Genomic DNA, 18,547 nt, shown 5'->3' with positions numbered 1-18,547 from the left:
CGTTGCTGATATGGGCCGGCCCTGGGTAAGCCTAGCAAGCTCTCGGGCTAGGGCAGCACATTTGTTAAAAATATCAAATTATTTAGTTAAATTTATTGTAATTTTAAACATAAATGGTTGTAGCTTGTTTATTCAAGATAAAAATTTAGAGTTTCATTATGGTCAGCCCCAACTCTAACCCTTATTTCACTAGTATTTTTTTATTTTTTTTTTGTTTAGAAATACAAATTTGCATCCTTTTATAAATAAATGAAAGATAAATAAATGGTTGAAAAGTAAAATATATTTTTATTTATGTATTCAAAATAAAAGTGACAATTGTACACTAATAGGCTTGGGCAAATTAAAATAAGGCTATTAGTCTAAACATCTTTGTTACATCAAATATTTGTAATAATATATATTATTAATAAAAATTTATTATTTTAATATAAAAAAACGGTAATAAAAGAAAATTAATTTTTTTTAATCATTTAGTTTTGTATATATATTTTATATATAATTATTTAAGTTAAGGATAATTTCAAATTAAATATGTTTTAACCAATAATTTATTTTTAAAATTTTAATCTCAATAAAAAAATCAATTTATACATGAATATATAATTTAGTTATATATATATATTTTTATTTATAATTATTAAAATTAAGGATAATTTCAAATTAAATATTTGTTACACAATAATTTAATTTTAAATTTTTTATAACATTAAAAATTCTAATTTTAATATAAATATATTTATAATATATTTTATTTTGAATTAATATTCAAATATTTATTACAAAATAAATACAAATCACGGAAATAATTATTTAAATTAAAGTATGTTGAGACAATAATTTTATTTTTAATAAGATTAACTATTATAAATATATATATATATATATTTATAATATATTATAAACATCTATATATTTTAATATTTTTAATTGGATCTAATAAATTTTTAAATATCATTATTTAAAAAACTGATTTCATAATATTCAAAATCAAATAAGTTTCTCAATTTTGAAAAGAAAAATTGTAATATAAAGTTGATTGTGATACTAATAGTTGTATATGTTTTTAATATATTAGAAAAAATATATATTATTTAAAAAATTATTATGTATTTTTTTTCTTATTTTTATGATTTTATAATTTTTATATTCACACGTATTATTTTTGTCCGTTATATACTTACACTATTCTTATTATCTTTTGTATATACATGCATCCTTTTCTATTAATATATTATTATATATTTTAATATTAAATTACAAATAAATAAATATATATATATATATATATATATATATATATAAAAATTTATAATTGTTAATCTCATATGAGATTTCAAAACAAAATCATTGCATAAAAATATTTTATTCTATATTCTTATTTACTTAATTTAATTGTTATTTATTTACTAAATATATAAATAGTTATTCTAAATAAAATCTATTATAATTAGATTTATATATAAATTATAATTTTTAATCTTATTAAATATTTAAAAACAAAACTATTATTTAAAAATATTTTATTTGAAATTATTAATAATTTTATAATTATATATATATATATATATATTCATCATCATATTCAAAAATAAATAAAAAATAATAATTTTAATATATTTTATTATTTATAATAAAATAAAAATATGAAATATATATAGTATTAAAAAAAATTATATAACGAAAATCTAATATAGTGAAAAAATTATATAACGAAAATTATTAGTTTTAGTGATGTCATACTACATCTAGCATATGTCACCTAGAGTTCAATTCTTAGCCTATATATATATATATGATTAATGTCTACAATTTTATTATTTTCATTTAAAATATCGGATTTGAATTATTTTTATCAATATTTAGCCACATATTTTGCCTTCTTCAGTATTTTCTTTCTTAAAAGTAAAACATTTTTTCATTAAACTACAATTATATAAAGATTACAATTAATATTGGCTAACTAAAATATAAATTATTCCAAATTAGATAATGACATGAGTTCTCACAAATTAACTATTAACAACAATTAGAACACTCCACAAACAAAGATATTGTTCTGACCCAGTTCACATTTCAGTCCGTTTCCATGAGAAAACGTTCCCACATTTTGAATATGGACTCTTCTGGTTTGCTATCATCTTTTACCTCCTTAATGTTTTCAGATTGTTCTAAAACAATATTATTATTGCCAATTTGTTGAGCATAGGAAGGAGGCGGAATGTCAGCCCATACAATGTTGTCATCATCATTGTATTCAGGAAATGAATTCTGTATCATCATAGCACCAACATGTTCATCTTCTTTCACAGTACCTTCCAACAGCTCCAATTTCCTTTTTCTATTGATATTCTCAAACTCTAAATCGATGCCAAGCCCCGAACTTTGTGACCCATTAGAAGAGGAGGATATAATCATGTCTTGTTGGTTGTTTGCTCGGGCCAACTCTGGCTTTGTCCACTGCCTCTTAGGATAAGTAGATAGTAGTGGAGAATTTCTCGCTATCCTTGGATTCCTTGACGAATGGCCACGACTCTTTGGTCTCGAAAGGATATTCATCATAAGATGCGGCTGTCCTCGGACAAATCCAGTTTCATGAGCAAACTCCCATTGTGTATGGTGTACTTTGTTAAAACACTGTAATCAATAAACAAAAATTTGTGAAGACTCGTAACTAAATGGTTGAGTGATCATGTGTTAGAATTTTTGCACCGGACTATTTAAACAAAATAAATATATATTTAAAACATGTAAATTAATTTATTTTAAATGTTATACAAATTTAAATATAGTAATACTAAGTAGATATAATGATTTAAGATTTAACAGAAGTTTAAAATGAGAGTTAAAAAATAAAATAAGAATTATAATCTTATGAGTATTTTAAAAAGAATTTGCAATGTATAAAAGAGAAATAATTGTTTTAAAAATCACAAAAACATGGACATAAATCTAATAAATATGAAATAATCAATTCGACTAATAAAATTATAAATTAATTAGTTTAAAATTAAAGAAACTCTAAACATAATAATATAAACTCAACAACATTATATTAATGAGTATATTTACTAAAAAATTTATTAATTTTCAAAAAATCAAAATCAATCATTTTTTTAGAAAAAATTGATCAAAAGTCTTTTTTTTTAGTTAGATTAAAACAGTAATCAAATACCAATTTCCATCCACTTTTCACCTAAAACAGTTATATTTAATTCAATGACATATTTCATACCAAATAAAAATAAATCACTCTTATTTTTACTTTGTAATTTTCAAACTGATTGTGATTATGATGATAACAAAATATTAGTATAAACTCAAAATTATAATATATACTATCAAGATTATGTATATGTATATAATTACAAACCCAAATTACCATAATTAGATTCACCAAGATCCCAAAATTAATTATTCATCAACAAAATCATAAATTCAACTTATTAAAATTTATAAACATAAAAAAAATGGTTGAATAAGGAGAATTTAAGACTCACATATTTGTGGAGTTCCCTACCAAAGTTGGAGAAATTACTGTCATTGAAATAATAGAACAAAATGCTGTAGAAATTGTCAAGTTTCCACACAATGAAAGTTCGATTAGTCGGACCCCAAGATACAATATCATTTGTCAAGGGATCGTCGACAATCTCATACAACTTTGAAAGGAATGGAGGTATGAAACAAGTAACCATGGAAGGCGGGTTATGAAAAAAAGAAATGTATGAGCTCTGTAATTTTGGATGTTAATTAACATAGATATTTATAGTAGACTAAGCAAAAGAGTAGGTATATTTTCATCTCCAAATGTTATCTACTCATTAATATTATTGATTATACAGCTATATTCAGTCAATCTTATTTTCTTTCCTTATAGAATCCGCCTTAGATTACAAAATTAATATATGTAGGTTTGTTTGATGTGTGGGTTATATAGGATTACTTTTTTTCCTTTTTCGAATCCACCTTAGATTACAAAATATATATACCTACCATTAAATTTATATTATTTAATTATAAATTAAAATATTATACCAATAAATGCAAAAGTTCACCACTCTCACCACTAGTAACATTAATGTCCAGTGATGCAATTTTTGCATGTATTTGTATAGAGCCAACAACAATGTAAAATATTAAAAAATATATATTTTTCTCAAGAATTGACTATTCAAATGTAGTCAATAATTTCTCTAAGACCATTATGCAGCAAAATTTATAAGTTTTATAAAAGATAATATAGAGATTAATGATGATGTGTCAATACGTGATGATTTGATTTTGTTTTTTTTTTTTTTTTAAAAACGACTTAGCGTCATTTCATTAAAAATTCCCAAAAACGGGAAAAAAACCACGAGTTTAAGAGATCATTCTAGACAGGCCTAAAATGATTTTCAAGTCGTAACATTCTGAATAAAAGCTAAAAATTTAAAAACGTAAATGAATTATTTGTTTACAATGCTTTCAATTCTAGTGAGTTTAAAAAACGGTAAATTCCAGTTCCTGCAGATATGATTTGATTTAAATCCAATAGAAGCGGGAATAGGGTCAGAAATTTGGTGTCTTGTTTACTTATTATTATTATTATTATTATTATTATTAATAAGTATTTTTATACATCAATTATTTTCAAAACATAATATAATTAGTAAGTATATTAATTAAAACATAATAATAAGTAAATAATACTATACAAATATTTATTTATAAAATTATTTACATTAATTTTTATTTAATTAAATAATAATAAAAATTCATTTTTTTTATATAATTGTAAAATCGATTATAAACTCGTAAAATTATAAATTTAAGACATTAAATTTATTTAATTTAAAAGTTTACTTAAATGAGACTATAATTGTAAAATTGTAATCTTGTAAGAATTAACATCAAATTTTGTTTATATAAACAAATAAAACATTATAATGGATATTATGAGATATAAATCATACTTAATATATTCACATTCTTTCATTCCTTTCTAATTTTTGTTTTGCAAGGTGTAATTTTTCATTAATCACTCAATCCTAAAATTGAGAACAAATAAAATAAATATTTGGAATGGTTTTCCAACCATTAAATAAAAAAAGGGTAATAACAAGACACAATATTTGGAATAAATGTTTGTAATGATTCTTGATTACAATAAAAAATAAAAACAAGAAACAATATTTGAAATAAATGTTTGGAATGATCCATTCATTAGATAAATTATTGAAACTATCTTTCCATTAGATAATATATTTCTCAAGAGAAACGAATGTCAACAACGCGCACACAACAAATAAAGATAATCGAATGCCAACAACGCACACGTGAATAAATAAAGAAAATTGAATGCCAACAATGCATACCCGACAAAATAAAGAGAAGAATTAAATGTCGACAAAATAAAGAGAAGAATTAAATGTCGACAACACAAACGAACAAATAAAAGATATGTTTTATAATCGTAAGATTTAAAATATAAACCTAAAATTTTGGTTATATTAACAAATAATACACTGTTTTCGATATTACAAGATATAAATCCTCCTTAAAGATATTCACATTGTTAAACTCATTTCTAATTTTTATTTTACAAGGTGTTAATTTTTATTAATCACTCAATCCTAGCATTGCAACCAAATGAATAAATATTTGGAATGGTTCTCCATTACAATAAATGTTAATAACAAGAAACAATATTTGGAATAAATATCACGAGTGAAAAAATAGGTTTCTGTAACGATGCTTAGTAACGGCGGTCGAACGCCCTTACTGAAGATTTTTATCAGTAACGGCTATTAAAGACCGTTACTGTTATAAACATATCAGTAACGGCTATTAAAGACCGTTACTAATAGAAGGAAATAGTAACGGACATAAGAAAAAACCGTTACAGATAATAACAAGTTAATTTTAATTTTTCAAATTAAAGGTATCAGTAACAGTTTTAGTATAACTGTTACTGATACTGTCTCATGATAAGATTTGTGAGATTCTTATCAGTAACGGTTTTAGATAGACACCGTTACTGATAAGAATCTGTAACGGTTTACTCATAACCGTTACTAATACGTTTTTGACGTTTCGTCTTCTTCAAGAATATCAATAACGATTTTTAATATAACTGTTACTGACACTGTCACATGATAAGATTTGTGAGATTCTTATCAGTAACGGTTTTAAACAGATACCGTTACTGATACGTATCTGTAACGGTTTACTCATAACCGTTACTAATACGTTAACTGACATTTCGTCTTCTATGAGGTTATCAGTAACGGTTTTAGTATAACCGTTACTGATACTGTCTCATGATAAGATTTGTGGGATTTTTATCTGTAACGGTTTAAGTATAACCGTTACAAATACTTATTTTCTTATCAGTAACGGTTTATCTAAAGCCGTTACTGATACTCTAATTTTACCCTGTTATGCCGTTCTCTTTCTTTTTTCTTTTTTCTTTTTTCTTCTTTCTTTCTTCTCTCTTATCCTCCGTTTTCTTCCTCTGCCGCCGCCGTCGATCTGCAAACAAGAAAGAGTACGTAATTCGCCGCCTTCGATCTACAAACAGGTAAGTTTTTCTTCTTCTTCTCTGCTTTGTCTTCTTCTTCTCCGGTTCCGCCGCGAGTTCTTCTTCCTCTTCTCCGCTCTGTCTTCTTCTTCTCCGGTTCCGCTGCGGGTTCTTTTTCCTCTTCCGCCGCTGGTTCAAATAGAATTCTTCTGCCGTCGCTAGTTCTTCTGCATTCAGGTAAGTAAACACTTCTTCATTTGTTTATCTTAGGGTTTTACTTCTTCTGCATTCTGATATTTATTTGCTTCCCTTGGCTTATTTATGATATTGCTATTTAGGGTTTATCTTAGGGTTTCATTGAACAAGATAGATGACAATTTTTCAGTTTTTTTAGGATTTATTGCCGGTTTTTTTGATGCATAATTTAAGTTGAATCATAAATTTGGAAATTGTTTTTGGGTGTTTTTGGAATCATAGTTTAGCTTGAAATTATCCAAGATGAAATCATCATGGAGTATATTTTATTGATAAGATTATTGATTAGCTTGAATGAATCACAGAGTGTATTTTATGGAATCATCATAGTTTAGCTTGAATGAAATTATTGATAAATTTTCACACTAGTACTTAAACTGGCCATTAGTTGTGGCTTTCTTTTTTATTTTAAGCTGCCTAAATTTTGAATTATGCAAACAATAAACCAAATTTATTTGATTTTGTTTTGATTTGGCAACAAAACGATTTGAACAGCAAAACGATTTGGCAATAAAACGATTTGGCAGATTTGGAAAACAATAAACGTTCAGGTAAGTTCTTTCTTTCAAAATTTGACAAAACTTGTTTCTTTTTGAATGTATTTCATAAATCCAGGTTAGTTGATTCGATTTCTATTTCTCTATTTGGCAGATTTTTTTTAAATTTTGCCCTGTTTGAAGTTATCCCTGTTGTTGAGTGTCTAACGCTGCTTCTCTTTCAAATCCAGTTTAGTTCTTTAAAATGAATGTTTGATAGTTAGATTTTATAGCATTGTTAGATTATTTGTATGTTAGGCTGCTAGATGATTGAATGTTAGTTTATTTAATGTTAGATTATTTGTATGTTAGGCTGCTAGATGATTGAATGTTGGTTTATTTGATGTTAGATTATTTGTATGTTAGGCTGCTAGATGATTGAATGTTGGTTTATTTGATGTTAGATTAAGTGAAATTATTTGAATCTTAGATTATTGGATTGTTAGATTAAGTTAGATTATTTGAATGTTAAATTATTGGATTGCTGGATTAAGTTAGATTATTCGATTGTTAGATTAAGTTGAATTATTCGATTGTTAGATGAAGTTAGATTATTTGAATGTTAGGTTTATATAGGTACAAATGAATATGAAATATATATATAAAAAAAACGATTATTATTTAGTAACGGTTTTATGCATTAAAAAAACGTTACTGTAATTTGCTCTGTAACGGTTTAACAAAACAAAAACCGTCACAAAACTTCTCAGGTATCAGTAACGATTTTCGAAAGCCGTTACTGATAGTCATTGAACAACAGTAACGGTTTTAACTCGGCTAGTACCGTTACTGTTGTTTAATGACTATCAGTAACGGTTTTCGAAAACCGTTACTGATACCTGAGAAGTTTCTGTGACGGTTTTACCTTGGCTAGTACCGTTACTGTTGTTCAATGACTATCAGTAACGGCTTTCGAAAGCCGTTACTGATACCTGAGAAGTTTCTGTGACGAGTGTGTCTGTAACGAATGGTAACGGTTTTATTTGCCGTTACTGATGGTTTTCAGTAACGACTTTTGATGCTTTCAGTAACGGTTTTCGCCCTTACTGATACCTCTTTTTTTACTAGTGTATTTGGAAAGATTCTTGATTACAATAAATGAAAAACAATACAAAATATTTGAAATACGTGTTTGGAAGGTCTGTCCATTAGATAATACAATTCTCAAAAGAAACGAATGCCAATAATGCACACACGAAAAATAAAGAGAAATTAATGCCAACAACGTACACATGACAAAATAAAGATAATTGAATGCCAACAAATCACACACAAGAAAATAAACTGAATTGAATGTCAACAACGCACACACAACAAAATAAAAAAATATCTTTTATAATCGTAAAATCGTAAGATTTTAAGAATTAACCTGGAATTTTGGCTACATAAACCAATAATATGTTGTTTTGGATAATATGAGATATAAATTGTTAGAGTTATGGTGATCCATGAGTTTTGACCGGGCCTAGGCTCGTACTGCGATAAAAGAAATCTTAACGGTTAGATATTTGAGTTCACTAAGATTAAATATGTGATCTATAAATATATGGTCTTAGTTAGGGTTTATTATACACATAATATATGTCTTTTTTCTTCTCTCACTTTTAAAGTTGTAATCTTTCATTTTTTTTTGGGGGGGGGGGGGAACGACTTAGTGTCCTTTCATTAAAAATTCCCAAAAATTGGAAAAAAAACCACGAGTTTAATAGATCATTCTAGACAGGTCTAGAATGATTTTTAAGTCGTAACATTCTGAATAAAAGCTAAAAACGTAAATGAATTATCTAATGTTTTTAATTCTAGTGAGTTTAAAAAATGGTAAATTCCAGTTTATACAGATATTCCAGTTATACTCCGTGCTTGGAATTCTTGTCCACGTTCCCGCGAAGGTGCTGCAATCCGATACAATATATTTCCATAACTCTTCAACGCTCCTGCGGGTTCTGCCATATACCCTTGCATTCCGTTTTTTCCAAATGTTATACACCACTGCTCCAAAGCCGCACTTGAACACGCTTGTTGCAAATCTATTTCCCTTGGCTTTGAGTAGTGCTGCATCTTTGATTTCATTTCATTCGCTCGGGAAACTGTTCAGCTTCAGGCTTTTATAGAATCTGTCCCAAAGCTCTGAAGCAATACAGCAACTCCCGAATAGGTGATCTATGGTTTCTTCATTTCCTCTACATAGAAGACAGCCCGCGTCCGAGATGCTCATATACTTTCTTATACGATCACGAGTGTTGAGTCTTTCCCAGATGGTGAGCCAAATGATGAACTGGTACTAAGGGGTTTGAATATGATTATTTCTCGTTGTATTAGAGAAATTTTACTTATCAACCATTTAATTGTTGTACAATACTCAATTAATTATCATTAGCATTTCAAATAACTAACTCCAACATAATTTGATCTTATCATTCAAAAATTTCCATATATGCCACCACCACCTCTTCGATGAACTAATCGATCGTGTAAGTCAACCTTCTATTTGTCTTAGTGATTTTATGTATACTCGTACAGTGTCTCTTAGAATGAACCTCATTATTTTCACAAGGCCAACTCTAACGCTTTATGGCCGCAAGCAATGAGAGAAGAACTGCAAGTACTTATGATCACACAAATTTGTGACTTGGCTGATTTACCTTCGCATATAAGTCTGTTGTTAGTTTTAAAAAAGTTTTTAAAATTAAGACAAAATCAAATGGTTTAGTTGAACGATATAAGTCTTGTTTTGTAGATAAGGGATTTACTCAAGAATATGATATTTATTATGAGGAAATGTTTTCACATGTTACTCTTTAGACCTCAGTTCATAGACTCGTTATAGTATATACTAGAAAAATATGGTAACTATTTCAAAAGAGTGTCAAGAATGTATTGCTCAATAGTAATATAACATAAAAAGTATAAATTTAACATCCCTAGTTATGATTATCCTATAAATAAAGTTTGTAAACCCTGTAAATCTCTTTATGATCTCAAATAGGCTCCTAAGGAGTGGTTTGTCAAATTTATATACACTATTGACAATCTCGTTTTAAATCTAGCACTTATAATCATCAACTATTTTTGCAAAAAAAAATATCAATGTTGTACCTTGCATTTACTTTATGTGAATGATATGATAATTACTAGCGAAAAACAAATGGTATTTGCGATAGAAATGAAAGATCTTGAAAATTGAAGTTACTTCTTGAGAATTGAAATATCTTCCGATTAATCTATTTATTATTTATCACAAGTTAAGTACGCAATTGATCTCATATCATGGGCCAATATTACTTACATAAAAGTTGTTAGCACAAATTTAACTCAATGAAGCACTTGTCTTCTACTAATGATACTTTACTAGTAAAGATGACACTTTATCAACAACTAGTTGGTAGTCTTATACATCTTACTATCAATCGACCATATACTGACAATTGTTTATTTCTCTCTCAAGTACATAATCGAATACTGTACTCTTGCTTATACTATCTCTAATTCTCTAGCTACCATATTTACTTCAAGATATGAATGTTTCCTTCATTCTCTATTATTCCTATCTTCAATGATAATAATAATGCAATGGAGATAACTCATAATGATTTATTTCACAAACATACCAAACATATCAAAATTAATTGTCATTATGTCGTTAATGGTACCATACAACTCAATTTGTCCAGTAAACTACTCGCCCTATGGTTTAGTAAAAATAAGGGGGGCTTAGCTGACATTCTTACCAAATCTCAATCATCCTCAATGTTTTCAAGATATGTAGTCTCCAATCTCAAGTTATTCAATGTTCTTCCACTTTAATTTTGAAGGAGGATGTTAGTGTATATAATATATTATTATATATAATTATGTATAAATACTTTTATCATCTTAAATATACCTACACAATATTATTTTCTTTTTCTCTTTTCTACTCTCTTCATTTAAATATTTATAAATATTTAGTATTTTATGTACAAAAATATTGTTTATAAATAATTTTAAAATAAAATATATTTAGTTATGCTTAATTTAATTTCACCGACGCAAATTGAAGCGTCGGGCTTATGAAAAACATTGGTGACGCTTATAAGCGCCGGAAAGTAACTCTTTTAGTTTCACCATAAGTATTACAGTTTGTTGTAGTGCCATGTTTTATAAACCAATCTGGTCTATGTGATTATGTTCCTAATAGAAAATTTTAAGTATTTATATTCATCTTTAAAAATTAAAATATGAATTGTATGGGCTTTTTGCGCTACAAGAAATCTTATGTAGCTTACTTTCCAACTAAAGAGGTATAGCAACGCGGTAATAACACTACACCAAAACATACTTTCAACCACGCTTATATGCCAACGCATATTAAGCGTGGGTAAAAATTAAAAGAAAAAAATACTTTTGCCAACATTTATACATATACCACCACCTTTAATTTTTTTTCTTTTTATATAATCTTTTTTAAAACCTTATAATTCAATTATTCTAAATTTTAATATTTTTAATATTTTGTTTTTAAACTTTATAAATATTTTATTTCACTATTTTAATTTTGTAAATTAAATATGACTTAAAATTTTATTAATATCAAAATTTTATTATTATTTTTTATATAACATAACTTTTAATTTTTTTATATCATTATTAAAAAAAATTATTAACATCTGTTTTTTAATTAATTATTATTTAATTTTAATTTAATTAAAAGTAAAAAATAATATAAATTAAAAATAAATAAATTAAATATTATATTATATTTTTTTAAATTAGAAATCTTATTTTCTCTTCTATAGGAAAAACAACCCCTAGCCTAATTAATTTTCAGTGAATCAGATCATTCATTTTCTAACCTAATCTACTCACCGACCGACTCCTGATCCCTTTCTAAGTATGTTGTAGGAAGAAACACTAGAGTATATCTTCATCATCATGATATATTCATGAAACCATATCAATTCATGTTATATGTCTTCCTCGTGGAGCTTTCAAATTCTCCCATCTATCTAAGTAATCACTTACGACTCCTCCTGGACGTCGCAATCAACGCAAAACTTACTGAACGAACCTAGAGAGAACAACGGAGAACTCGCCGCTGAGTTGGCATTTTCTTCGAGCGATATGTATCGTATTAACCATTTGAAGTTGCAATCTTACCTTGATTCCATCTCAAACAAGGAAAATCAATATCAGGTCATTTTGTTTACACATTTAGTCTATCGCTTTCTTTAATCACTACTTTTTCTCTGATCTTGCGGGGTAATAATCGCTTCAACTTGCGTTCTGAATGTTAGCTAAATTTGGTGTTTTGACGTAATCAAAGCTTTGTAGTAAATCTGGAATCTGTTTTCTTCTCTAGATCCTTTCTAGTAGGAAAGAGTACGAAGTTTTTCTGTTAAGTCAAATTGGATCTAGTAGTTGCATAAACAACTTAATAGATAGATATATACTTCTCTTGGTGATTAGATAGCCTTTAAGCTTGGAAATGTCACTAAATGTCACTGGATTGAAAAGAAAACTAGTAATGTGTTTCAATTATGGTAGGTGAAACTTAAATCTATTGTTTCTTTTTTTATACTTATCAAATTCTTCATATTTTCACCATATTCTCTCAATCTGTCCTTATAGAGGCTTATTTTGCACACCCATAGTTTGCTCATGTTTATGGGTTTTTATGATTTGCTGACAATTGCTTGGTGGTGACAACTTTTAATATGTTTTCTTCAAGGACCTATCATTGAGGAATTGGGGAAATCTGGATCTCATGAAAATAATGATGCTAGTTATCAAGATCTTTCAAATTATGATGACATCGACGGAAATAAATCGGATGATTTTCTCCTAGCACTGCAAACTCAAGTAGATAAAGGTCTGGCGACAATTGCTTTCCCCAATTATACTATTCCTAGTAAGTGTGTGGTTTTTGTCGTATATTGAATCTTCGATTGAGTGTTGTGCATCTTGTGCTAGTGCAAAATGTGCAGTTATCCATATTTGTAGATGAGCATTAGATCAGTTTTGGTTCTAACGATTAAATTAAATGCAGGTAGCGTAGTCATGACCAAGTTTAAACATTATGGGAGATTCGATTTTGTGGATAGGTTTCCAAATCACTTCTTTGAAACATTGAATCTGCACAAGGTGAATTTATGTTAATTATCATCTTTGATTGTGTTCATGTGTATATTGCACATATGCATGCTTATATATGTCAATTTTTTAATGAGCTTCTTTTGTGGCAGCCTTCGTCGATGTGGATTAAGAGAGTCCAGGAAGAGTTGAAATTTCTGAACAACATGCCAGGTGAGGAGTTTGCTATATCTTCATCATCTTTTTTCTTTTCTGAAATAAATCATGGAATTTAGGTTTTTAATAAAATTAAGAGAACTTACTACAATTGAAGGTGACAAGTGATCAATATTCAATTCTAGGTTATATAGTAGATAATTGAAACTTGAATTCTAGTTTATGTTTTTAAAAACTGAATATTTAGTTCTAGGTTAGGGTACTTCAGGATTATCTACATTATTACCATAGGAATAGTATTTTTTTCATACCTTAGTGTATAGTTGTCATCAATAGCGTCAAAAGCTCCTCATGGCTGTAGCATAAAGCGAATAACATAGCGAGGGCTATCTGAAAATAAAGCGTAAAAAATATATAAATATAAAAAATAAAAACATAACAAAAATAAAAGTTAAAAACATAAACCATCAATTCTTAAACTATAAAAAAGTTCAAAATATAATCTAAAATTCATTGTCATCTTTTTCTTCATCAAGATCAAGATCATTTTCTTCATTTGAAATTGCATAATGCTCAACATCATTCTATTCTTCACTTTTTTCATCGAAATCAAATTCATCTTTTTCATCTAAAAGATCAAATGTGTTTTAGATATTTTTATTAATCTATTCTCCTAGACTTAGATGTGATTGTGATTGTCTTTGAGCGTCTTAAAGGTTTAAAGGTGTAGATGAAGTTGTATTTGATTGCCTCAATCAATATAGAAAATGTCCATATCTAGTTTCAGAAAGTGTTTCAAATGTCCATAAGTGATTTTGTGTTTCAAATGTGCCTAAGTGACTTTGTGTTTTCGTAACTCATTTAAATAAATTTAAAATAATAATAATTGTAACATAAGTTGTTTAATTTATTGACTTGTCCTTTTTTATGATGTTTATTTTTCTTTTTGATTTGGAATGTGATTTGGGTTTAAAATTTTTGGCAATTATTATTAAAATTTGTGGATATCTAGTTCGATTTTCCTTCCTATATATCTTACATTTTTTCGAAGTATAGAATATGTGTTGACTCATGTTTTCCTTGAATTGGATTATTACTTTCTCTCTTTGTTGAGCTAACTATTTTTCTAACAGTAATTTTTTGAATTTTACATGACTTATAGTTATAACTATTTATGTTATACCTTGTATCATAGAGATTTTAAATGATTTTATCATGAATATATCAATCAACTTTATCTCCATTAACTTGGTTTGTTAAAGATTTAATCATAAGTTAAATATCCATATTTTGCGGACTCCATAAATGTTAAAGCATGTGAAAGCAAGAATGGATCTTATTCAGGTCGTCATAGTGGGATATGCTGGAACCCCATATCATGATGGTCTCTTTGTCTTTGATCTCGCCTTCCCTCCTTCATATTCATATTCAGATGTACACCCGGTATGTAAATGGGTCTAGGGTTTAGTGTTTATCTTTCGTTTACTTTTTAGAAAGAGTCGATACATAATCACATTAAAAGTTATTTAATCACACTACGATAAAACACTACGATAAAACGTTATTAGAAAATAGAAGTCATCAACTTTTCATTATGTTTGTAACAGTTCATATTTTTATTTTTTTGGATGTTAGAGTACTTATACTAATATGTTCCTTTTAAAAAATACTTTTTTAGATTGTTTACTACAATTCGTGTGGTCTTCGATTGAACCCGAACATGTTCAAAGATGGGATAGTGCGAATGAACACATGGAAGCTTGAGAAAGGTGAACCGATACCGAAAATGTCAACCAATAATATTCCACCGATAAGTAATCATCACTTTTATTTATCTTTTTCTAATGGTTTGAGAATACATGATCGGAGAAAATGTCAGTATGCATCGATTTCCCTTTTTTGTCAACAATTACTACTTGAAACGAAGTTCGAGTTTTTTTTATCTGATGAATTGATTGAATCAATGAATGAATGAATTCTACTATATCTTCCGATTAATTAGGGTTTATATTAGTTAGGAGGAGAGCGTAAATATAAAATAGATCCTAGCTATATATATAAAAGAAACTGGATTATGGTTTCATCCTTTGGTAGTATGTAGTTATAGAAATCAATTATCTTCTTCTAATTGTTTCATGATCAACGTTTAATCGATAGTGATTTCTTCTAATTGTATTTGTTTTATGAAATACATAGCTGCTCGATTGTCCTGCATGAGTGTTCTTTGCGTAGACACTAAAGATGTAAGATTAGTTAAAAAGGAAGAAAAGTGATACATTTAGAAGTAGCTGGTAATACAATATAATGTATTTACTGATAATAATTTGTTAAAACTACAAAGTAGTATTAAACTTTCATTATTACACGCATTCCTTTGAATCATTCAAAGTATCCCTTAGGGTTTTGATGTTGTCTTATGAAACTATAGATATATAGGGACTTGAAGCTTACTATTAGCATTATTTTTACACATGAGGATGATAACATTTTCATTTGTTATTCATGCATCCGAATGTTTTGCTTCTAAATAATATATGCTCATATGTGTGCAGTCTGATGATGCTAAGGTTCATGTCCATTGGAAGGGTGCTGCTGAAATAGTTTTAACTTCCTGCACCAGATATATCAATGAAGATAATCTCTTGGTACCGATGGATGATGACAAGGTATGTTAGAATTTCATTTTTCTTCATTTGCATTTCTATATTTTAAAACTTACAGAAGCATCTAAGAATCCCATGGGTCACCCTTGCTGGATTTTTTATTTTCAATAATTGTTTTTTTGGCTTCTGTAACTAATTAGGTAGACATTTTATTTATTGTCGACTCAATTATGTCATTGTGTGATCTTAATTCTATTCCTCTCAACTACAAGTTGATACAAAGAAAATTTGTGGACTTAAGTAAGATGTTATTGATGCCTTCCATATTTCAAATTTAACTCCCATCTTGTGGAAATTTCTGTTGCCTGTAGTCAGAAATTTTCAGAAGAGCCATTGAAGATATGGCTTCGAGAAGTTTGTGTTGTGTTGTGATTGCATACAGACCTGAAAATTTCGAAAACATCCCACATGCTGAGGAGGAACTGTCTACTTGGCAAATACCTGATGATGACCTTGTATTGCTAGTTATTGTTAGCTTGAGGTATTATTCACTACTGGTGTGCATCTAGTCTACTATAATTTATGTGACCAGATGTCATATTTCATGTTTAATCATATTAGCATCTTGATCTAAATCTCATCACTAGCTTATTGTCTTTTTGCTAGACAAATTAAATTATAATATGAAGAAGGCTATTGCTCAATCATTAGGCAAAAGGGAAGAACAGATATAATGACCATTGATCTCTGAAAAGATAGGAAATAGAGGACACATTATTGATAGAATTATATACCTACATTTATATATCACTATTTTACTTCTGGTGATGTCCCTCTAAATGTAGTGCAGGTAAATATAATTAATAATCTATGCACGCACTTGACAAGAGAAAAAAAGATAAAGAAACAAATAGTAGGTAATTAATGGGTTCTTTTTATTTTGTTTTGTTTGGGAAAAAATTACGGTTGAATGAATTCAACTTCTTTGGGTTAATCTCATAATGGATACACTTGGAGCTTTGGCATTGACCACTGAACCACCTACTGATCACCTAATGCATCGACCTCCGATTGGTCAGAGGTGAGTTTGAAAATTTAATTGATTCAACCATTTTTGTTCATATTAATAATATTGTTGAATGGTTGGTATTATGAGTATTGTTGTTGTTTTTGTACCATGATTAGGGAACCATTTATAACAAATATAATGTGGAGGAACTTGCTAATTAAGGTATATATTATTATTATTGGGAAGCAGGTGTAAGTTGTTGTTTGTTAACTTACAATTTCTAGCTAGCTAGCTAGGACAAGAAATGAATAAAAATATTTTGGTTTGGTAATTTTGTTGAAACACACGTACAACTGCAGGCAACTTATCAAGTGAGCGTCATGCTCGTTCTGAACTTCCAAATGGAAAATATCCTCAACTTGAAGCATGATAATCTCGGTCATGTTGAAGAACACACTCATATTGAATGCTTTTGTTATTTGTCAGGTATGTATGATATTAATATATATATATATATAACCTAGGTAGAAAGAAAGAAATAAAATAAAGAGAAAATGGTTAATTTGTGCAGATATTCAATGAGGTGAATGCAAGGAAGCCAGATGAGATGAATGTGTTTAAGGTTGTGACTAAGAACCATCTTTTCATGTTGATAGTTGGATTAAATATTGTGCTCCAGGTTCGACTCTAATCGATGTGTTGTATTTTTTATTTTAAATCTGCATGCATGAATGCATGAATGATGATATAATAATAATAATGTGTTGTTTATGTTGATGATAGGTGATCATAATATTCTTCCTTGGGAAGTTCTTCTCAATTGTTAGCTTAGCTGGAAACTATGGCTTATATCTGTTGCAATTGGATTTGTGAGGTGAGTTGTATTATTAATTAATTAATTTGTTGTTAGTAGGTGAAATGAAATATAATTAAACTTATCTGGTGGGTCAATGCATGCAATGCAATAGTTGGCCACTTGCAATAGTTGGGAAAATGATCCCAATTCCGGACACCATTCAGTGATCACTTGTCAAGATTATTTAAGAGTATATGTCCTAGGAAGAAGAAAAATACAAATGTAGTACCACCACCAGGTGAAATTAACTTGAAAGTTTTTTTTTACTAATAATCATCATCTACTTAAATATTTTATAATTGTTTTTGCTAATTTTATAAGATCATTAAGAAGATATCCAGACAGATATGGAGGAAACAAATTTGCACAGTGAGAGGATATATATCTAGATTCCAATAATTGAAGATCAATTCATTTCCTTTTTAGCGGTTTAATTGTGAAGAATGAATAATTCAGGTGTTATATCGTCTTTCATCCTTGAGCTGTCAATTGCATGGAGAAGCAACCAGGTTTTGTTTTATAAATTTTGTGTCGATTTAATTCACATCAATATACAATTTT

At 28.0% G+C, this 18,547-nt stretch overlaps 1 protein-coding gene across 1 annotated transcript; it reads right to left on the bottom strand.

Annotated features, from left to right (window-relative positions):
* Positions 1-2,076: 2,076 nt before the first annotated feature.
* Positions 2,077-3,698, bottom strand: LOC124943226 (heat stress transcription factor A-1b-like). Its single transcript, XM_047483772.1, has 2 exons — positions 3,501-3,698; positions 2,077-2,637 (listed from the first exon to the last, which is right to left on the bottom strand). The coding sequence occupies exons 1-2, from the start codon at positions 3,696-3,698 to the stop codon at positions 2,077-2,079; spliced, it is 759 nt and encodes a 252-aa protein (XP_047339728.1).
* Between the last annotated feature and the right edge of the window lie 14,849 nt (positions 3,699-18,547).

The sequence above is a fragment of the Impatiens glandulifera genome, chromosome 6 (assembly GCF_907164915.1).
Source record: "Impatiens glandulifera chromosome 6, dImpGla2.1, whole genome shotgun sequence".
NCBI lineage: Eukaryota > Viridiplantae > Streptophyta > Magnoliopsida > Ericales > Balsaminaceae > Impatiens > Impatiens glandulifera.
Note: the sequence above shows the minus strand (reverse complement) of the source record. Positions and strands in the feature narration are given on the sequence as shown.

Excerpts from the sequence above, each read along its gene's own strand:
- LOC124943226 (XM_047483772.1), bottom strand. The coding sequence starts at position 3,698 with ATGGTTACTTGTTTCATACCTCCATTCCTTTCAAAGTTGTATGAGATT. Across the intron at positions 2,638-3,500 it reads GTAGGGAACTCCACAAATAT|TGTTTTAACAAAGTACACCA; the intron begins GTGAGTCTTAAA and ends TATTGATTACAG.